This window comes from Lynx canadensis, chromosome B3, assembly GCF_007474595.2.
Source record: "Lynx canadensis isolate LIC74 chromosome B3, mLynCan4.pri.v2, whole genome shotgun sequence".
NCBI classification, from domain to species: Eukaryota; Metazoa; Chordata; class Mammalia; order Carnivora; family Felidae; genus Lynx; species Lynx canadensis.
Genome location: NC_044308.2, coordinates 141,249,755 through 141,268,034, shown reverse-complemented (window position 1 = coordinate 141,268,034; position 18,280 = coordinate 141,249,755). Strand labels below are relative to the sequence as shown.

Below are 18,280 nucleotides of genomic sequence, written 5' to 3'. Positions count from 1 at the left end.
TTAGATGCTACTGTTTGGGTTTCCAACTTCCAAGTGGATGGGAACTAACATCCCTGGAAGCCCATAAAAGCCAGAGAAACAAAATAAATGAATCACTAAGTTCTACCCGGAAAACCAAGAGTCTTAGACTCAATCTAGAAAGCCATGTATTTCTGGTTGGCTGTTCTACAACAGTTTATCGGAGGAACCAAACTCATTATTCTGTAAATTAAAAAGAAGCATCTACAGAGGCCTTGGAAAATTTCTGCAAGGAAGGTTAGTGTTTAAATGTTAATACGTATACATGTACATACACACACAATATGATGGCTGCAGATAACCAACCCTCCACACTCCCTCCCTTCTTTCCTTCCTAAGATAATATTGTTGAGAGCAGAAACTAACCACGAGCCCTTGCACGCACACGGCTGACAAAAGGGGGCAGGAGACCCAGGCTTCTGCTCGTAGCACATGGCCAGTTCTGTCCTTGGAGCCCAGCCCCCGCAGTCCCTTCCTTCCAGGCAGTCCTGTCTCTCAGACTCTCTGCCAGAAGTCTCTGTTTAGAGTCACCCTCAGGACTGCCTCTGTTCCGTCAGCACCCACAGGGGCCTCTTGGAACGTCACCGCTCCTGACAGCAGCACACAGCATGGGACATACAGGAGGGATCATTTCCCAACAGTAATTACATCAAGCACTTTTTATGAGCTGATGTAAGTGCTGACCTGGACAGCTTTGCGGGAAGCAGCCTAACACAGAGACAGGAGCATTAGCCCTGGATGCACCAGAACCTGGGTCTGAGCCCATGTTCCCAGCTCTGTGCCCGTGGGGCCTAGGGAAGTTGCCTCACTTCTCTGAGCCTCAGTCTTCTCAGAAAATAGGAATAATAATACCATTTTGAGGATTAGTGACAACATATTAAAAACCCAGCACTTCGGGGCGTCTGGGTGACAGTCGGCTGAGTCAGCTCAGGTTGTGATCCCACGGTTCGTGGGTTCAAGCCCTGAATTGGGCTCTGTGCCAACAGCGTGGACCCTGCTTGGGATTCTGTCTCCTTCTCTCTCTGACCCCTCCCCTGCCCGCTCTCAATCTCTCTCCAAAATAAATAAATAAACATTAGAAAAATTAGAGAAATACAAATATCATATGATTTTACTCATATGTGGAATTTAGGATACAAAACAGATGAACATAAGGAAGAGAAGCGAAAATAATATAAAAACAAGGAGGGGGACAAAACATAAGAGATTGTTCTCTTAAATACAGAGAACAAACTGAGGGTTGCTGGAGGGGTTGTGGGTGGGCGGATGGTCTAAAAGGGCAAGGGGCATTAAGGAGGACACTTGTTGGGATGAGCCCTGGGTGTTACACGTAGGGGATGAATCACTGGAATCTACTCCTGAAATCATTATTGCACTATATGCCAACTAACTTGGATGTAAATTAAAATAAAATAAAATAAAATAAAATAAAATAAAATAAAATAAAATAAAATAAAATAAAATAAACTCGCACTTCGTAGGCTTTCATTATCATTAAAGAATGATTTCTATCATCGTCATGGACTTAAAGGGGCCCTCAACTACCCACTGAGGTCTCTGCTGTTTCCTGGGGAAAGCGTCCATCCGATTCCACAGCCCAGCCTCGTTTCTGCAGTCAGTTTCAGAAACTTCATTCCCCAGCCTTATCCTACCCTGAATAAATGTTTCAAACACTAGAACTGAAAACACAATTTGCCAGGAGTTCTAGCAATCATGCCAATTAATCCTATGAGGTCTAAGAAAACCATAAATATTCCATGAAGTGAAGGGCACTATGACACTACGTCAAAGTTACTTTGGACTCAACATAGAGATTCTGTAAAATCAAAGAGCAAGAATGTTGGACTCAAGCTCTCACAGAATGAACTGAAAGCTAGAAATTATATTTGCATTTCGACTTTGACTTTTACCTTTGTGCTCTGAAAGACGTTTTTATTTTATTTAAATTCCAAAATATAAGAGACATAAATGATAGAATTCTATTTTATCCAAGAATAAAGGGAAAGAGTCTCATCTTTTCAATAATAATTTGCTACTTTTTTTTTTTTAAGATTTATTTGTTTGAGTCATCTCTACACTCAACATGAGGCTCAGACTCACAACCCCAAGATCAAGAGTCGCGAGTCGCACGCTCTACCGGCTGAGTCAGTCAGGTGCTGCGATAATTTGCTACTTTAAAAAGTCACTCTTGGGGCGCCTGGGTGGCGCAGTCGGTTAAGCGTCCGACTTCAGCCAGGTCACGATCTCACGGTCCGTGAGTTCGAGCCCCGCGTCGGGCTCTGGGCTGACGGCTCAGAGCCTGGAGCCTGCTTCCGATTCTGTGTCTCCCTCTCTCTCTGCGCCTCCCCCATTCATGCTCTGTCTCTCTCTGTCCCAAAAATAAATAAACGTTGAAAAAAAAAAAAGTCACTCTTGAAATGAGAAAAACTCACTCTTGAACAACCAATGGGTCAAAGAAGAAATCACAAGGAAATTTAGAAAATTTCTGGAAGCAAGTGAAAATAAAAACATACTAAAACTTACAGGATATGCAGAACACAATACTAAGAGGGAAGTTTATAGCAGTAGACTTGCATTAAGAAGAAGAAAGATCTAAAAAAAAAAAAAAAGAAGAAGAAGAAGAAGAAAGATCTCAAAACAACAACCTAACTTTCTACCTCAAGGAACTAGAAAAGGATAAACTAAAAGGCTAGTGAAAGTAAGGAGCTAATTAATAAAGATTAGAGCAGAGGTAAACACAATAGAGAATAGAAAACAAACCAATGAAACCATAATTTTAGAATATTTTTAAAGAATTTTTTTTAAGTTTTATGTATTCATTTATTTTTAGAGAGAGAGAGAGCGAGTGAGTGAGTGTGGGGGAGAGACCAAATCCCAAGCAGGCTCTGTGCTGTCACCACAAAGCCCGACACGGGGCTGGAACTCATGAACCATGCGATTACCACCTGAGCTGAAGTCAAAAGTCAGACATTTAACTGACTGAGCCACCCAGGTGCCCCTAAATTTCTTTTAAAAAGACCAACAAAACTGACAAATCCTCAGCTACACTAAGAAAAAAAATGAGACTCAAATAACCAAAAGTAGAAATGAAAATTAGAAATGAAAGAGAGGATATTACAACTGTTATCACGGAAGTAAAAAGAATTCTATGGGGCTACTATGAGCAATTATATGCTAACAAATTGGATAACCTAGAAGAAATGGATCAATTCCCAGAATCATACAACCTACCAAGATGAATCATGAAGAAATAAAAACTCTAACAGATCAGTAACCAGAAGGAAATCGAAGCAGTAATTAAAAAAAAAAAAAAAAAAAAAAGGCAAAGAAAAGCCCAGGGACAGATGGCATCACTGGAGAATGCTACCAAACATTTAAAGATGAATTAATATCAATTCTCCTTAAAGTCATTCAAAGAATTAAAGGGAGGGCAAGGGGGGAGTTCTTCCAACCTCATTCTATGAGGCCAGCATTAGTCAGATGCGGAAACCAGACAAAGACACAACAAGAAAATCTATAGACCAATACCCCACCCCCCACCACTTATCCACAGGGGATATGTTCTATGACCCCCAGTGGATGCCTGAAACTGTGAAGAGTGCCCTTATTTATACGAGTTTTCCCTATATATACGTATGTATGATAAAGTTTAATTTATAATTAGGCATAATAATAAAATAGAACAATTATAACAACACACTGTAATAAAAGTCATGTGACTGTGGTCTCTCTCAAAATATCTTACTGTACTACTCTATTCACCCTTCTTTTTGTGATGATGTGACACGATAAAATGCCTACATGATTAGATAGAGTGAGGTGAGGGAGGGAGGCATTGTGACATAATGTTAGGCTACTATTTGACCTTCTGATGATATGTCAGAAGGACAGTCATGAGCTTCTGAACTGAGGTTGACCATAGGCAATTGAAACTGAAGAAAGCAAAACCACAGATGAGAGGGGACCACTGCATACACCACAGCCCAGTGGGATTTACTCATGGAATACAAGGATGGTTCAACATATGAAAATCAATGGAATAACATGTTAACACAATGAAGGACAAATACCACATCACTATCTTAACTGATGCAAAAAAAAGCGCTCGACAAAACTCAACATTCTTTCATGTTAAAAACTCACACCAAATTAGAAATAGAAGAAAACTACCTTAACATAATAAAAGCCATGAATGAAAAGCTCACAGCTGTCGCCACATTCAACAGTGAAGACTAAAGGCTTTTCCTCTAAGATCAGGAACAGGGTGAGGAGACACAGTCTCATTACTCCTGTTCAACACACTACTGGAAATCCTAGCCAGCACAGTTAGACAAGAAAAACAAATGAAAGGTATCAAAATTGGAAAGAGAGAAGGCAAGTTATCTCTGTTTGCAGACGACATGATCCTACATGTGGAAAACTCTAAAGATTCCACACACACATTTGAAAACGAGTAAACAATTCTAGCAAAGTTGCAGGATATAAAAAGAATCAACAAAATCAGTTGCACTCCTATACTAACAATGACTAAATCAAAAAGGAAATTAAGAAAACAATTGCTATCGAAGCAGAAAGGATTATATACTCAGGAGCAAACTGAACCAAAGAGGTAAAAGACTTGCACACAGAAAACGTTGCTGAAAAAAAAAACCAAAGAAGACATAAATAAGTGGAAACACATCCCACTTTCATGGATTGGAAGACTCAATATTGTTAAAATGTCTGTATTACCCAAAACGATCTATAGATTCAATGCACACCCTGTCAAAATCCCAATGGTATTTTTTGCAAAAACAGAAAAAAAAAATCCTAAAAAGGAATGTCAAGGGACCCCAAATAGCCAAAGAACCTTGAAAAAGAAGAACAAAGTTGGAGGCCTGAAGCTTCCTGATTTCAAAACATACTACAAAGTAACAGTAATCAAGTTGGTGTGGTATCTTCTTTAGCACAAAGACAAAAATATAGACCAATGGAACACAATAGAAAGTCCAGAAATAAACCCTTGAGTATTCAGCCAAATGACTGTCAACAAGGGAGCCGAGACCACATGATGGGAAAAGGACAGTGTCTTTCAACAAATGGCAAAAGGAAAACTGAACATCCACATGCAAAAGAATGGAGCTCTACCTTTACCTTGGACTATACACAAAAATTAACTCAAAAGGGATTAAAGACCTAAACACATGACCTAAAACCATAAAATTCTCACAAGAAAACACAGGAGAAAAGCTTCGGGGTCCTGTACTTGCCAATGACTTCTTGGATGTGACACCAACAGCAAAAACAGACACTTGGGACTACATCAAACTTAAAAACTTTGGTGCACCAAGTAAACAATCCATAGAATGAAAGGCAACTATGAAATGGGAGAAAATATTTGCAAATCAGAGATCTGATAAGGGGTTAATATCCAGAATACAAAAGGAAATTCTACAGTTCAAGAACAATAACTAAAAAATGAGTAATTTGATTAAAAAATGGACAAAGGACTTGAATAGGTATTTCTCCAAAGGTGATATACAAATGGCCAACAAGCATATAAAAAGATGTTCAATGTTGGGGCCCCTGGCTGGTTCAGTTGGTAGAGCATGTGAGGCTTCATCTCGGGGTTCGTGAGCTCAAGTCCCATACTGGGCATAGAGATTACTTAACAAAAAATGCTCAAGGGGTGCCTGGGTGTTTCAGTCGGTTAAAGCATCCAACTTCGGCTCGGTCACAATCTCACGGTTAGTGAGTTCGAGCCCTGCGTCAGGCTCTGTGCTGACAGCTCAGAGCCTGGAGCCTGCTTCAGGTTCTGTGTCTCCCTCTCTCTTTGCCCCTCCCCTGTTCATGCTCGCGCGCTCTCTCTCTCTCTCTCAAAAATAAACATTGAAAAAAATTTTTTAAAAAGATGCTCAATATCACTTATCATATGAGAAATGCAAATCAAACCCACAATGAGATATTGCCTCAAATCCATTAGGATGACCACCAGCAAAAGAAGAGAAAATAACTTTTGGGCAAGGATGAGAAGAAATGAGAACCTTTGCCTGCTGTTGGTGGAAATGTAAAATGGTGTAGCCATTATGGAAAACAGTATGGCACTCCCTCAAAAAATTAAAAATAGAATTACCTTATGACTCAGCAATGCCACTTCTGGGTATGTATCCAAAAGAATGAAAAGCAGGATTTTGAAGAGCTATTTGCACACCCATATTCATTGTAGCATCATTTACAATAACCATGAGGTGGAAACAACCCAAGCGTCCATCGACAGTTGAATGGATAAAGAAACGGTGACGTGTGTGTTGTGTGTGTGTGTGTGTGTGTGTGTATATTATGCAGACCTAAAAAAAGAAGGAAATCCTGTGATATGCTACAATACGGATGAAGCTTGAGGATATCATGCTAAGTGAAATAAGCCAGTCACAAAGGGACACACAAATACTGTATGTCTCTACTCAGAGGAAGCATCCAAAGTAGTCAAAGTCACAGAAACAGAATGCAGAGAGGTGACTGTGAAGGGCTGGGGATAGGAATTACTGTTTAATGGGTAGAGATTCGGTTTTGCAAAATGAGGTTCTTTAAACTGATGATTACCAGAGGGGAGCTGGGTGGGGTATGAGGGGAGTCAGTGATGGGGATGAAGGAGGGCATCTGTCATGATGAGCACCGGGGGACGTAGGGAAGTGGTGAATCGCTGTATCGTACACCTGAAACTAATATAACACTGTGTGTTAACCATCCTGGAATTAAAATAGAAAGAAAGAAAGAAAAGAAAGAAAGAAAGAAAGAAAGAAAGAAAGAAAGAAAGAAAGAAAGAAAGAAGAAAGAAAGGAAAGAAAGAAAGAAAGAAAGAAAGAAAGAAAGAAAGAAAGAAAGAAAGAAAGAAAGAAAAAGAAACACACAAAAACAGACAAAAAAGTTCTGGAGATCTGTTGCACAACAACGTGCAACAGTACTTAAGACTACTGAATTGTATGCTTAAAAACGATTAAGGCGATAAATTTAACGTCATGTGCTTTATAACACATAGCAATCTGAACTTTGAAATAAAAAGCCTTGACAATCTTCAGCATCTAGATGAAAAAAAAAAAGTCCGTATCTACTACTGTCAATTAGACTCTAGAAGGGCATTTCACGTGGATTAGAAATAAATGATTCAAGTAAGTATTAAACAGAAACGAGGGCGCCGGGGTGGCTCATTTGGTTAAATATCCGACTCTTGATCTCAGCTCAGGTCATGACCTCCCCGTTCGTGGGATTGAGCCCCGTGTTGGGCTCTGCACTGACAGCACGGAGCCTGCTTGGGATTCTCTCTCTCATGAGAGGCACATGCCCCTCCCCCATGCGCATGCTCGTGCTCTCTCTCTCTCTCTCTCTCAAAATAAATAAATATACTTTAAGAAACAGATACAAAATGAGGCTAAGAATTTCATTTTTTAAGTTTTAAAAAGCCCCAAAAAACCAATTTTCTTAAAATTCTCAAACAACAAGTACATGAAACTCTATTTGATCAAAACACAATGAAAATACACTTGGTGAGGGAGAGTGCAAACCTACATATTTAAAACAGAAGATGAGATCGCTAGGTTTTCATTCCGAGTCCCAACCCAGCATCCAAGCTAACACCTACAAGCCCAATGGTGGCCCCAGCGCGCCCTAGAGCTTGCTCCGCTCTGTGTCTGGGCACCTACTGGCCAGTTAGTATCGTAAAAAGTTCTATGGCTTCCACGGTGTACTCATAACAAGCCAGGGTCTTCTAGGCTACATTACCATCAGGCATTGAATTTCCTAGAGCCTAAAAATTTAGAAAATTTTTAGATAAAAAGATTTTTATATAAAATTTTTACATAAAAGATAAACTTTCCATATGACGATTATGAAATTATAGAAAAGTTAAGAGCAAACTATGCTCTGAGAGACAACATCAGTATCTAGAACATCACCGTTTGGCACAATTTAAAAGGATGAGCTTATCCAAATTTTACAGGTAAATAATTGAGGTTGGTCTGGAGACCTGAGTTTTGCTCTGTGCCAGAGAGGAACTCGGGAAGAGCATATTCATTTGCACACAGGTTACACTCCCATTTGTGTTTTTAAAAGAGAACTTTAAAATACAAAATGGCACACTGTGCTGTTAGCCAATGGGATTTCAGAGACAGTAAGATTAAGTCAAAAAAAAAAAAAAGGCAGAAAAACTTATATAGGTCCTGATATGTCAACACACCAAATCTTATACTTTTATGAATTTTAATTCACACAAGAAATTAACAAGGGTCGTATGAAAAGGCGATATTGATTTTAAGTCTGAGATGGAACTCCTTTCGGAGTTCGCTTAAGGCGCGCTCCACCTACCTTTTGGCTGCCGTTGCCACAGCAGTTTCTTTCCTGGCCCCGGAGGGGGACGGCAGAGAGCCACTAGGTTTCTTTGGTAACACGGTGCCATTGTTGATGGTGGTTCTTAAGGGCAAGGTCTGCACCAGTGGTCTTGCTGTGAGATGAGCAGAAAATGTAATCAGAACTTTCCCCTTTGTCAGTGTAACTGTTTACAGAACTTAAGACAGGGAGGAAGGAAGAGGGTATCAGTTTTAAAATGCTGGCAGGATTGACAAAGGCACCAAGAGAACTCAGCAGAGATTTTCAACAAAGGATGTTGGGACAAGGAACCTAGACACCAGCCTCGCCCCTTACACAGCAACTAACTCAAAGTGGACCCAAGACCAGAATGTAAAACGCAAAGCTATAAAACTTCTAGATGAAAACACAGGAGAAAAATCCGTGTGACCTTGGGTTTGGTGGCTTTTTAGATACACCACCAAAAGCACGACCCATGAAAGAGAAAAACAGATTGCTTGGACTTCATTAAAATTATAAAAACGCTTGCTCTGTGAAATGCATTGTTATAAGGATGAAAAGATAAGTCACAGACTGGGAGAAAGTATCTACAAATCACATATCTGATAAAGGACGTCTATCTGGAATATAAAGAAAGAATGCTTAAAACAGAACACAAGCAGCCCAATTAAAAAAATGGGCAAAAGATCTGAACAGACACTTCACCCAAGACGATCTACAGATGGCAAATAAACATATGAAAAGATGCTCCACATCTTTTGTCATTAGGGAAATGCAAATTAAAACCATAATGAGATATCTCTATACACCTATTAGGGTGGCTAAAATCCAAAAAAACAAACAAAGTAGCACTTGCTGGCCAGGATGCAGAGCCGCGGGGTTCTCATTCATGGCTGGTGGGAATGCAAAATGGTACAGACACCCGGGAAGACAGTTTGGCAGTTGCTAAATATAGTCTTGTGGTAGGATCCAGGCATTGTGTGACATTAGGTATTTATTTACTCAACTGATTTGAAAACTTATGTCTGTATAAAGCCTGCATTTAATATTTATAGCAGTTTTTTTTTTCATACTATTGTCAGGAACTGGAAGCAACCAAGATGCCCTTCAATGGGTGAGTGGAAAAACAAACTGTGGTCCATCCAGACCGCGGAATATGATTCAGCAAAAAAAAAAAAAAAAAAAAAAAAGTGAGGAAGAAATCCACGCCAAGGACAGGGCTGAGGCTTATTAAATCCATGCCACCAAGTGAGAGCAGCCAGGCTCGAAAGGCTGTGTTCTGTATGATTCCATTTATATGACAGTCTATAAAAGGCAAAACACTGGGGCGCCTGGGTGGCTCAGGTGGTTAGGCATCCAACTTTGGCTTGGGCCATGATCTCATAGTTTGTGGGTTCAAGCCCCTCATCGGGCTCTGTGCTGACAGCTCAGAGCCTGGAGTCTGCTTCGGATTCTGTGTTTCCCTCTCTCTCTGCCCCTCCCCTACTTGCCTTCTTATCTCTCTCTCAAAAATAAATAAAATTAAAAAAAATTTTTTTATAAAAGGCAAAATTACAGAAACAAAAAACCAGATCAGTGGTTGCCAGAGGTTGGCCAGGTGGGGGGCGGAGGGCTGAACAGGTAAGACCTAGGAGAAATTTAGGGTGGTAAAATGATTACGTGATGCTGCACGGTGGCTATGTGAGATCAGGCATCTGTCAAAACTTACAGGCTCTTATGGCACAAAGAATGAACTTGAACGTTTGCAGAGAAAAATCAGTTAGGAGGTGGGGGGGGGAACCCATGACAGATAAAAGAATCAAACTACGTTACCAGTATGTACTACGATGTCATGGAAGGGGGTGGGGCAGGAGAGGTGCTGTGGAAATGGGGAGAGACTGTCTGCCTACCCGGGAGCACATGGTAAGCACTGTGCTCCAGTCAGTAACATTGTTTCCCACAGGGCATGGTCTATACCTCTGAAACCACAATCATGAACACTAGGGCGAGAACAATTAAGAGACGGGTGAAGGATGGTGGGAGCAAGGCTTCATTGTTGCAGAGCAAGGCTACAGACAAGCCAGGGGGAGGCTGCAATGAGCCAGGTTCAGCCTGATACAGCCACAGATACACAATTATACACGCGTATGTAAACACATATTGTATAAACACAGACATGCCTTAGCTCTGCCCGCTACAACTGCCGAAAGCAGTATCACCCGGCGCCCAAACCTTGGTTTCTAACACGATTCCACAACAGCAGGGGAGCCTGGACTCCTCGGGGAAATGCCCAAATTTGGGGCTGGGGCAGGGCACCCACGACACGGGCCTGGAGCGTCCTGTACTACCAGAGAGAAAGGAAGTGCTCAAAAGCAGTAATAAAACCCCAACCCCTCTACTGATGGGGTCAAGTCAGAGGCACTCAGGAGCCAACTGAAAGAGCTCCCCGTAGCCAAAGCTGGGAAACCCGCAGGAACAAACCACATAAGGCAGTACTGGATCACAGCCTGAGGTATACAAGTATCCATGAGTCCATACCGATACAAGTTGATAACGGAGGAAATGATTAAATGGGGGGAGAAAAGATACGTCTCCCGTGCATAATTCCAGATAATTTACGTAGACACTCAAGGAGGTGGAGTGCAATTCTCTATTCCTGAAGTGTGGGCGGCATAGTGACTGCCTTCTGCACTGTCCAGCGTGGGGACGGGGGGAGTCACTGCACTGTGGACAAACCTGGCAAACTCTGTCCAGGCCAACGTCACAGTGATGAGTCCTACCGATAGCACGTGACCTTGACAGGATGTGAAGGACGTGCATTTTACCTCTACGGTCTTCCTCCCCAAAACCCATGACCTACCCAAACCCAAGGTGAAGGACAATGAGCCATCTGACTAGGGCTCCTCAAAACTGTCAGGGTCATCAGAGACAAGGAAAAAGTCTGAGAAACTGTCAGTCTAGAGGAGCGTAAGGAGACAAATGTGATCCTGGATCGATCCTGGAACAACAGCAAGAAAGGGTATTTTTTTTTTTAATTTTTTTTTCAACGTTTATTTATTTTTGGGACAGAGAGAGACAGAGCATGAACGGGGGAGGGGCAGAGAGAGAGGGAGACACAGAATCGGAAACAGGCTCCAGGCTCTGAGCCATCAGCCCAGAGCCCGACGCGGGGCTCGAACTCACGGACCGCGAGATCGTGACCTGGCTGAAGTCGGACGCTTAACCGACTGCGCCACCCAGGCGCCCCAAGAAAGGGTATTAAGGATAAACTAAGGAAATCTAAATACAGTGTGCCTTTAATTAATAAAAATGTATCACCGTGGTGGCATACTAAATGTAGAACGTTAATCGTAGGGGAACCTGGGTGCGGGGTGTATGGGAACTGTCTGTATTATCCCTGTAACTCTTCTGTAAATCTAACACTACTCTGAAATTAAAAAAACAAAATTATTTGAAATGCTAGCAGAATTTGTTTTGTCCATCACAGAATTAAATCTGCCTCAATTTATGTTCTTGAAAACAATAACAAAACTGCCTAGAATGCCAAGTGTTTAATGAACCGGAACTTTTCGGCCCCTAAATCAGAAGGCTAGGCTTCCTTCTTTCTTTTTAATTTTTTTTTATTTAAAAATTTTTTTTAAATGTTTATTTATTTTTGAGAGAGAGACAGAGCTCAAGAGGGGAAGGGCCAGAGAGAGAGGGAGACCCAGAATGCGAAGCAGGCTCCAGGCTCCGGGCTGTCAGCGCAGAGCCTGACATGGGGCTCGAACCCACGAACCGCAAGATCATGACTTGAGCCGAAGCCTGACGCTTCACTAACAAAGCCACCCCGGCGTCCCAGCTTCCTTCTTTTGTTAAATGTGACCGAAAATGGCAAAAGCCACAGGCGGCTCCCCAGCCAGAGCATGAAGCCCTTCGCCACCCTCTATGCTCTCTTTCCTCATCTCCCGAGCACCTGCTCACTCAAGGGCCTGGGGCGCACTGGGAGCTAGCATTCCTCAGTGGAGGCAGCACGGCTCCCAAAACACGATTCCCCATCTTCTCTAGCACACAGCGTGCTGGTCCCCAGGACCCTTCTCCCCAGCGGGAAGACAGGCACCGTCACGGCCGCTCTTCCTCCTCTCTCTGCTTTGTCCGCCATCTTGGCCCCATTCTGGGTTGTTATTTTTTTTTAAGTACGTGTACTGCGTTAAACAGAGTCCCCCACATTCATGTTCACCCAGAACCTCAGGATGTGACCTTACTTGGAAATAGGGTCTTTGGAGATGTAATTAGTTAAGATGAGGTCATACAGGATTAGGGTGGGCCCTGAGCCCAATGATGGTGCCCTTGTGAGGAGCAGAGAAGAGACACAGAGCCTCCCTGGGGAGGAGGCCACGTCCCTGTGGACGCAGAGCTTGGAGCAAAGCGTCCAGAGGCCAGGGAATGCCAAGGATGGCCAGCAGCCACGGAAGTGGGGAGAGGGGCCTGGGACAGCCTCCCTTAGAGCCTCTGGAAGGAACCAGGCCTGCCCGCCCCTCAACTTCAGTCCAGCGGCACTGATCTTGGACTGCCGGCCTCCAGGACTGGGAGAGAATACGTCCATTGTTATAAGCCTCCCAGTTTGTGGTCACCTGTCATGGCAGCCCTAGAGATGAGAACCACGCATATGTGAGCCTGTCTGTCCCTTCCGTTCCTGCCTGTCCAGCCTGTCCCTGCAGCACGACTCCTAGCCCCAAGGGTGGGTCTCTGGGGCGCTCCGTCAGCCGGGTCCAGGCTCGCCTCCCCGTGACCCTCACCTTGATGTCCCTCGCCGCCACCTCCAACGGCCCCCAGGAGCCACCGCACCATGTTGCACGTAACCAGGACTGACACAGGACCTGCACATCTGGGGGCTCCTACTTCACAACCAGCCCATGGAGGGGAGAGGACACCATCCCGACTCTTGGGTTAGTGCACCTCCCCACCACCCGGCCAGGTAGGATGTGGGCTTTTGTAACCTCAGCCATCTGCTCTCATTCTATCCGTACGACTGTATTTTTCCCACCGTGTCCCCAGGTGCTTCCGTGTGCCCCCCACAAACCAACAAGCCAAACAATTCCACCTCCTCAGCTCTGCTCTTGCTGGGCTAGCAACGTGGGTGTGTGCACTCACCTGGAGGGCGTGCTACGGTACACAACGCGGGGCTCCGGCCCTTAGTGTTTCCGATCCTGGGTCTGGGGTGCAGCCTGAGAATCTGCCTTTCTAGCAAGCTCTCAGGGCATGCCTCCGTTGCTCCGGGGACCCCACTTTGAGACCCACAGGCTATGCCGCTGTCCTCTCCTGGGCATTTCTGCCCTCCCGGATGGCCTCTCCCAGCTCCTACACCAGTCTGGGCCTCCCAGTTGAGCACTGGCTTACACACTGTTGTTCCAGATGAGCTAATCTCACTCTGCAGAGCAGAGGGGGTCGCAGACGACGCCTGAGCTGGGAGGGGTGTCCCCTAGATCTCTGCACACCCTGCTCCGGCGGCAGGCCGGCCAGGTATGCTGCTCTGTCTCTTGGGCTGACAGCAGAGAGCGAGTCACCCCTCCTGGGCCCCAGGGGCTGATGGGGGGAGCAGTCACCTGAACCTAAAGGGAGAGAAACTGCTTTGGGAGCAGAAGCAACATTCAGAGGAGGGACACAGCCGACCCGAGGGACCCCACGCGGCAGGAGCCAAGGAAGTGAAGGCCCCCCTCTCTCCCCTCCTTCCAAGCCCCAGCGAGGGCTCCCCGTGCGCAGACCTAACTGGGAGGGGGAGGGCAAGGGCCTGGCGGCGTGGTCCCTGCAGAAAGGACCCACAAGGGTGCCTGGGTAACTCCGTCGGTTGAGCTCTTGACCTCGGCTCAGGTCACGGTCTCACGGCTTGGGAGATGGAGCCCCGAGCCGGGCTCTGCGCTGACAGCGGGGAACCTGCTCGGGATTCTCTCTCTCCCTCCCTCTCTGCTCCTCTACTGCTTACATTCTCTCTCTCTCTCTCTCTCTCTCTCTCTCAAAAAATAAATAAATAGGGGCGCCTGGGTGGCGCAGCCGGTTAAGCGTCCGACTTCAGCCAGGTCACGATCTCGCGGTCCGTGAGTTCGAGCCCCGCGTCAGGCTCTGGGCTGACGGCTCGGAGCCTGGAGCCTGTTTCCGATTCTGTGTCTCCCTCTCTCTCTGCCCCTCCCCCGTTCATGCTCTGTCTCTCTCTGTCCCCAAAAAAATAAATAAACGTTGAAAAAAAAATTTAAAAAAATAAATAAATAAATAAACATTAAAAAAATAAAAAAGACAGGACCCAGAGGGCCCAAGGAGGACGTCTTGTACCCAGCTCCTCTCTGGCCCCTCGTCCAGGACCCCCACTCCACCACACACACACACACACACACACACACACACACACACACCCCGCCAAACCAGGCTGGGTGAGCCTCCTCCCTGCTCCCACTTCCCTGGCCTGTGCCAGGGGTGTCCTGTGTCACCACACCCAGGACACCACATGGCAGTCGTCTGTTTGTTCACCTGTCCTCTCCATCCACGACGGGAGGCTCCTTGATGGTGGGACCTGCTGTGATGCCCCCACAGAAGGAACACAACAAGTATGTGTCCATCAGACCGCACTGATCTCAAATCCAGTCTCGTCATAACCTCGTTCTGTCCTTCTCCCGAAAGGGAAAATAGGGCTGTGGAAACCCACGGAGAGGATATCAGCTGCGCGCAGTGGCTTTCGCACAGGGTGTAATGGATCCTGTACGTCACACTGTCACAGAGTGTCCTCAAAACAAACAGAATTCTTAAAGCTCTGATAAGAAATCATGAAAGAAGGGGCGCCTGGGTGCCTCAGTCGGTTAAGCGTCCGACTTCGGCTCAGGTCATGGTCTCACCATCTGTGAGTTCGAGCCCCGCGTCGGGCTCTGGGCTGACAGCTCAGAGCCTGGAACCTGCTTCGGATTCTGTGTCTCCCTCTCTCTCTGCCCCTCCCCCACTTGCGCTCTGTCTCTGTCTCTCTCAAAAATAAACATTAAAAAAGTTTCTAAAAATAAAAAAATGCAATCATGAAAGAAAACACAGGATGGCAGGGAGGCATGGTGACCACCTCGGAGTGGCAAAGAAGGTGGAGAGACCCCTACTTTGGCAAGATCTCGCTGGCTGTGCCGCTCTTGGTAACATCCTCAGGCTGTCACGGCCACGGGCTTGGTCAAGAGCACCACAGCTGCCACCAACATGCCTAGTAAACTGCGTATTTTGCACGTGACGCCTCCTCAGGTCGCTGCCAGGTTTGCCCATCTGGATGTGGTTAGCCACTCGAGGAGGAAAGGTGGCTGCCATAAAGGGAATGTTCTGGAAGAAAAAACACCTGCTAACGTCCAGTGTGAACAGGCAGCAGCCTGGATTGCGAGCGGGAGGACAGGAGGATACGAGAGCAGCCTGTAGGACAATGCGTCATCTTCAGACGGGCAACGTTTACAACTGTGGAGGAGAAACTGCACCGAGGGAAGGGCTCACACGCAATTTCTGCTCATCAGGTGCTGAGATAAATGACTCCTCCGTTGCCACACGACACTAAGATAGGAGACATTCTGCTGGTTCATAAACGGGATTTTTAAAATAACATTTCAATTGTTCCTAGGGACAAAACGTAGACACACAGCACGAAAGAAGAATTTCTAAAATCAAAAGAGAATGCATGATGAATGGCATGTATTTGGAATGCATTCATTGGGGGGGGGGGGGGCCAGGATGGTTGGGAGCTCACATCTCAAGGGATGTTGGGAAGCACAGAGCAATAAAGAAATCACGCAGGACCGGCCCAACTCAGCGCGGCTTACTTCAACGGAGCCTCAGAGAAGTCACCACCCTTCCGGGCCTTCGCTTCTTAAAAATAAGGATCCCAGCGCCCACTCTGCAGGGCTGCTAGAGCACTGGGAGTGAGGAGTGGAAAGGTGTTAGCATCGTGTCCGGGCGCAGCAGGCACGGGAGGAGTGGGAGCTATTATCCCACGGCCACGGCTACATCCAGGACAGAATGCTTCGGACATCAGGGTGCAGTCAGGTACCCTGAATGTGATGTGGGAAGAATTAACGTAGCGTTTCAGTTGTGATCCGAGATACCTGAGGCAGAGTTAATTAGGCCTGAATACAGGAGCAACATTTAAAGTGGTAAATGTGAATTACTTGCTGGTGAGCACGGAACAAAGCGGAATACGGGGGGCCAAGGACTACGTGTTCCATTAAAATCTCACAGCACTCCCCTTGCACTGAGATGGAAATCAGCCATGCATACATACAATGGGTCTATTGTGAATTTAACTCCAAATCAGGACTCCTTATCTTCTTGAGAACAGGCCACCAGCCTCTGGGCACTTGCTTCTTGCTGTTGTCCTCGGGGCAGGTGAAGATCAGTTTACGTGGTAAAACAGGAGTCATTTTTACTTTAATTTTTTTTAATGTTTATGCATTTTTCAGAGACAGAGAGAGACAGAGCATGAGCAGGGGAGGGGCGGAGAGAGAGGGAGACACAGAATCCGAAGCAGGCTCCAGGCTCCGAGCTGTGAGCACAGAGCCCAACATGGGGCTTGAACTCACGAACCGTGAGATCATGCCTGAAGCTGAAGTCAGGTGGTCAACCACCTGAGCCACCCAGGTGCCCCCCAATTTTTTTTTAACAATAAATTTTTGAGAGACAGAGACAGAGCCGCAAGCTGGGGAGGGGCAGAGAGAGAGGGAGACACAGAATCCCAAGCAGGCTCCAGGCTCTGAGCTGTCAGCACAGAGCCCGACACGGGGCTCGAACCCACCAACCGTGAGATCATGACCTGAGCTGAAGTCAGACGCTCAACCGACTGAGGCACCCAGGCGCCCCAGAAAAGTGTCACGTTTAAAACACGAATTTCTTCTGCTTATTACTCCAAAGAACATTTAGAAACCAACTAAACGTATAAAGAAGAAAAAAAGGTCACAATCCCACCACTCAGGAAAAAAAAAAGTCAATGAAAACACTTGGTTATAGTTCTTTGCAGTCTTTTTGTGTAGATTTTGTCTATTAACTTGAATTTTACAGTGTATACAGTTTTCTATCTTGCTTGTGACTCTTAATGTAACACACAGGTGCTTTCCCTGTTGCTACCAGTAACGTGAACGTTTTTAACGAGGACCCAGTGTTCGATCATACACAGTGCTACAGTTTTCGGCCCCTGTAGCTTGCACTCCCTCTGCTCCTTTATTTTAAAATTTTTTTGTTTTTAACATTTATTCATCTTTGAGACACAGAGAGAGACAGAGCGTGAGTGGGGGAGGAGCAGAGAGAGCGGGAGACACAATCTGAAGCAGGTTCCAGGCTCTGAGCTGTGTCAGCACAGAGCCTGATGCGGGGCTCGAACCCACGGACCGCGAGATCATGACCTGAACTGCAGTGGGTCGCTTAACGACTGAGCCACCTGGGCGCCCCTCCCTCTGCTCCTTCCTATCCAAGTATTCTCCAATATGCATGCTGTTGCAATGAACTCCTTTATTCATAAAACACATTTCTGTATTTATACTCATAACAGCAATCAATATACACGGGGGTCTTCTTACCGCATTGTTAGGTAGCAGGGAAAACTATTTGATTCTCTTCTCCCCAGTACAGGGTAACCCAAGCTCAGCAAAATTAAAACATACCAAATCTCCGCATCTGAAGGTCAATCTGACATAAGCAGGGCAACCTTTGTGGGCTGAGGTTGTCTGTAGGTAAGAAGTGTGGCAGGGCAACCCGTTCTCAATACTTAAAAAAACCCTAAAGGCAAAAGAAAACACGAATAACAACGTCTGGGGGGCTTCGGTGGAGACTTAGTGACTCCTAAGCCCCAGGATGGCATCACTGGTTAAAAATCCCCGGCACCAGGAGAATGTTGCCAGGGAAAAGCGGTGTGAGTCACAGCTCCCTCCTATGTACACTCTGTGTCCACAGGCCCAGCATCTGATGGCTT

General features: G+C 45.5%; 1 protein-coding gene across 7 annotated transcripts in view; it reads right to left on the bottom strand.

Annotated features, from left to right (window-relative positions):
• The window catches only part of EML1 (EMAP like 1), a 169,898-nt gene that overhangs the window by 40,340 nt on the left and 111,278 nt on the right, over window positions 1–18,280 (bottom strand). For 6 of the 7 annotated variants that reach the window (XM_030319948.1, XM_030319950.1, XM_030319951.1 and 3 more), the window contains exon 3: window positions 8,356–8,491. The exons of the other annotated variant lie outside the window; for it this stretch is intronic. In XM_030319948.1, coding sequence (XP_030175808.1) covers window positions 8,356–8,491 — 136 coding nt within the window. The remainder of the gene's footprint in view (window positions 1–8,355; window positions 8,492–18,280) is intronic. 7 annotated transcript variants of the gene reach the window in all.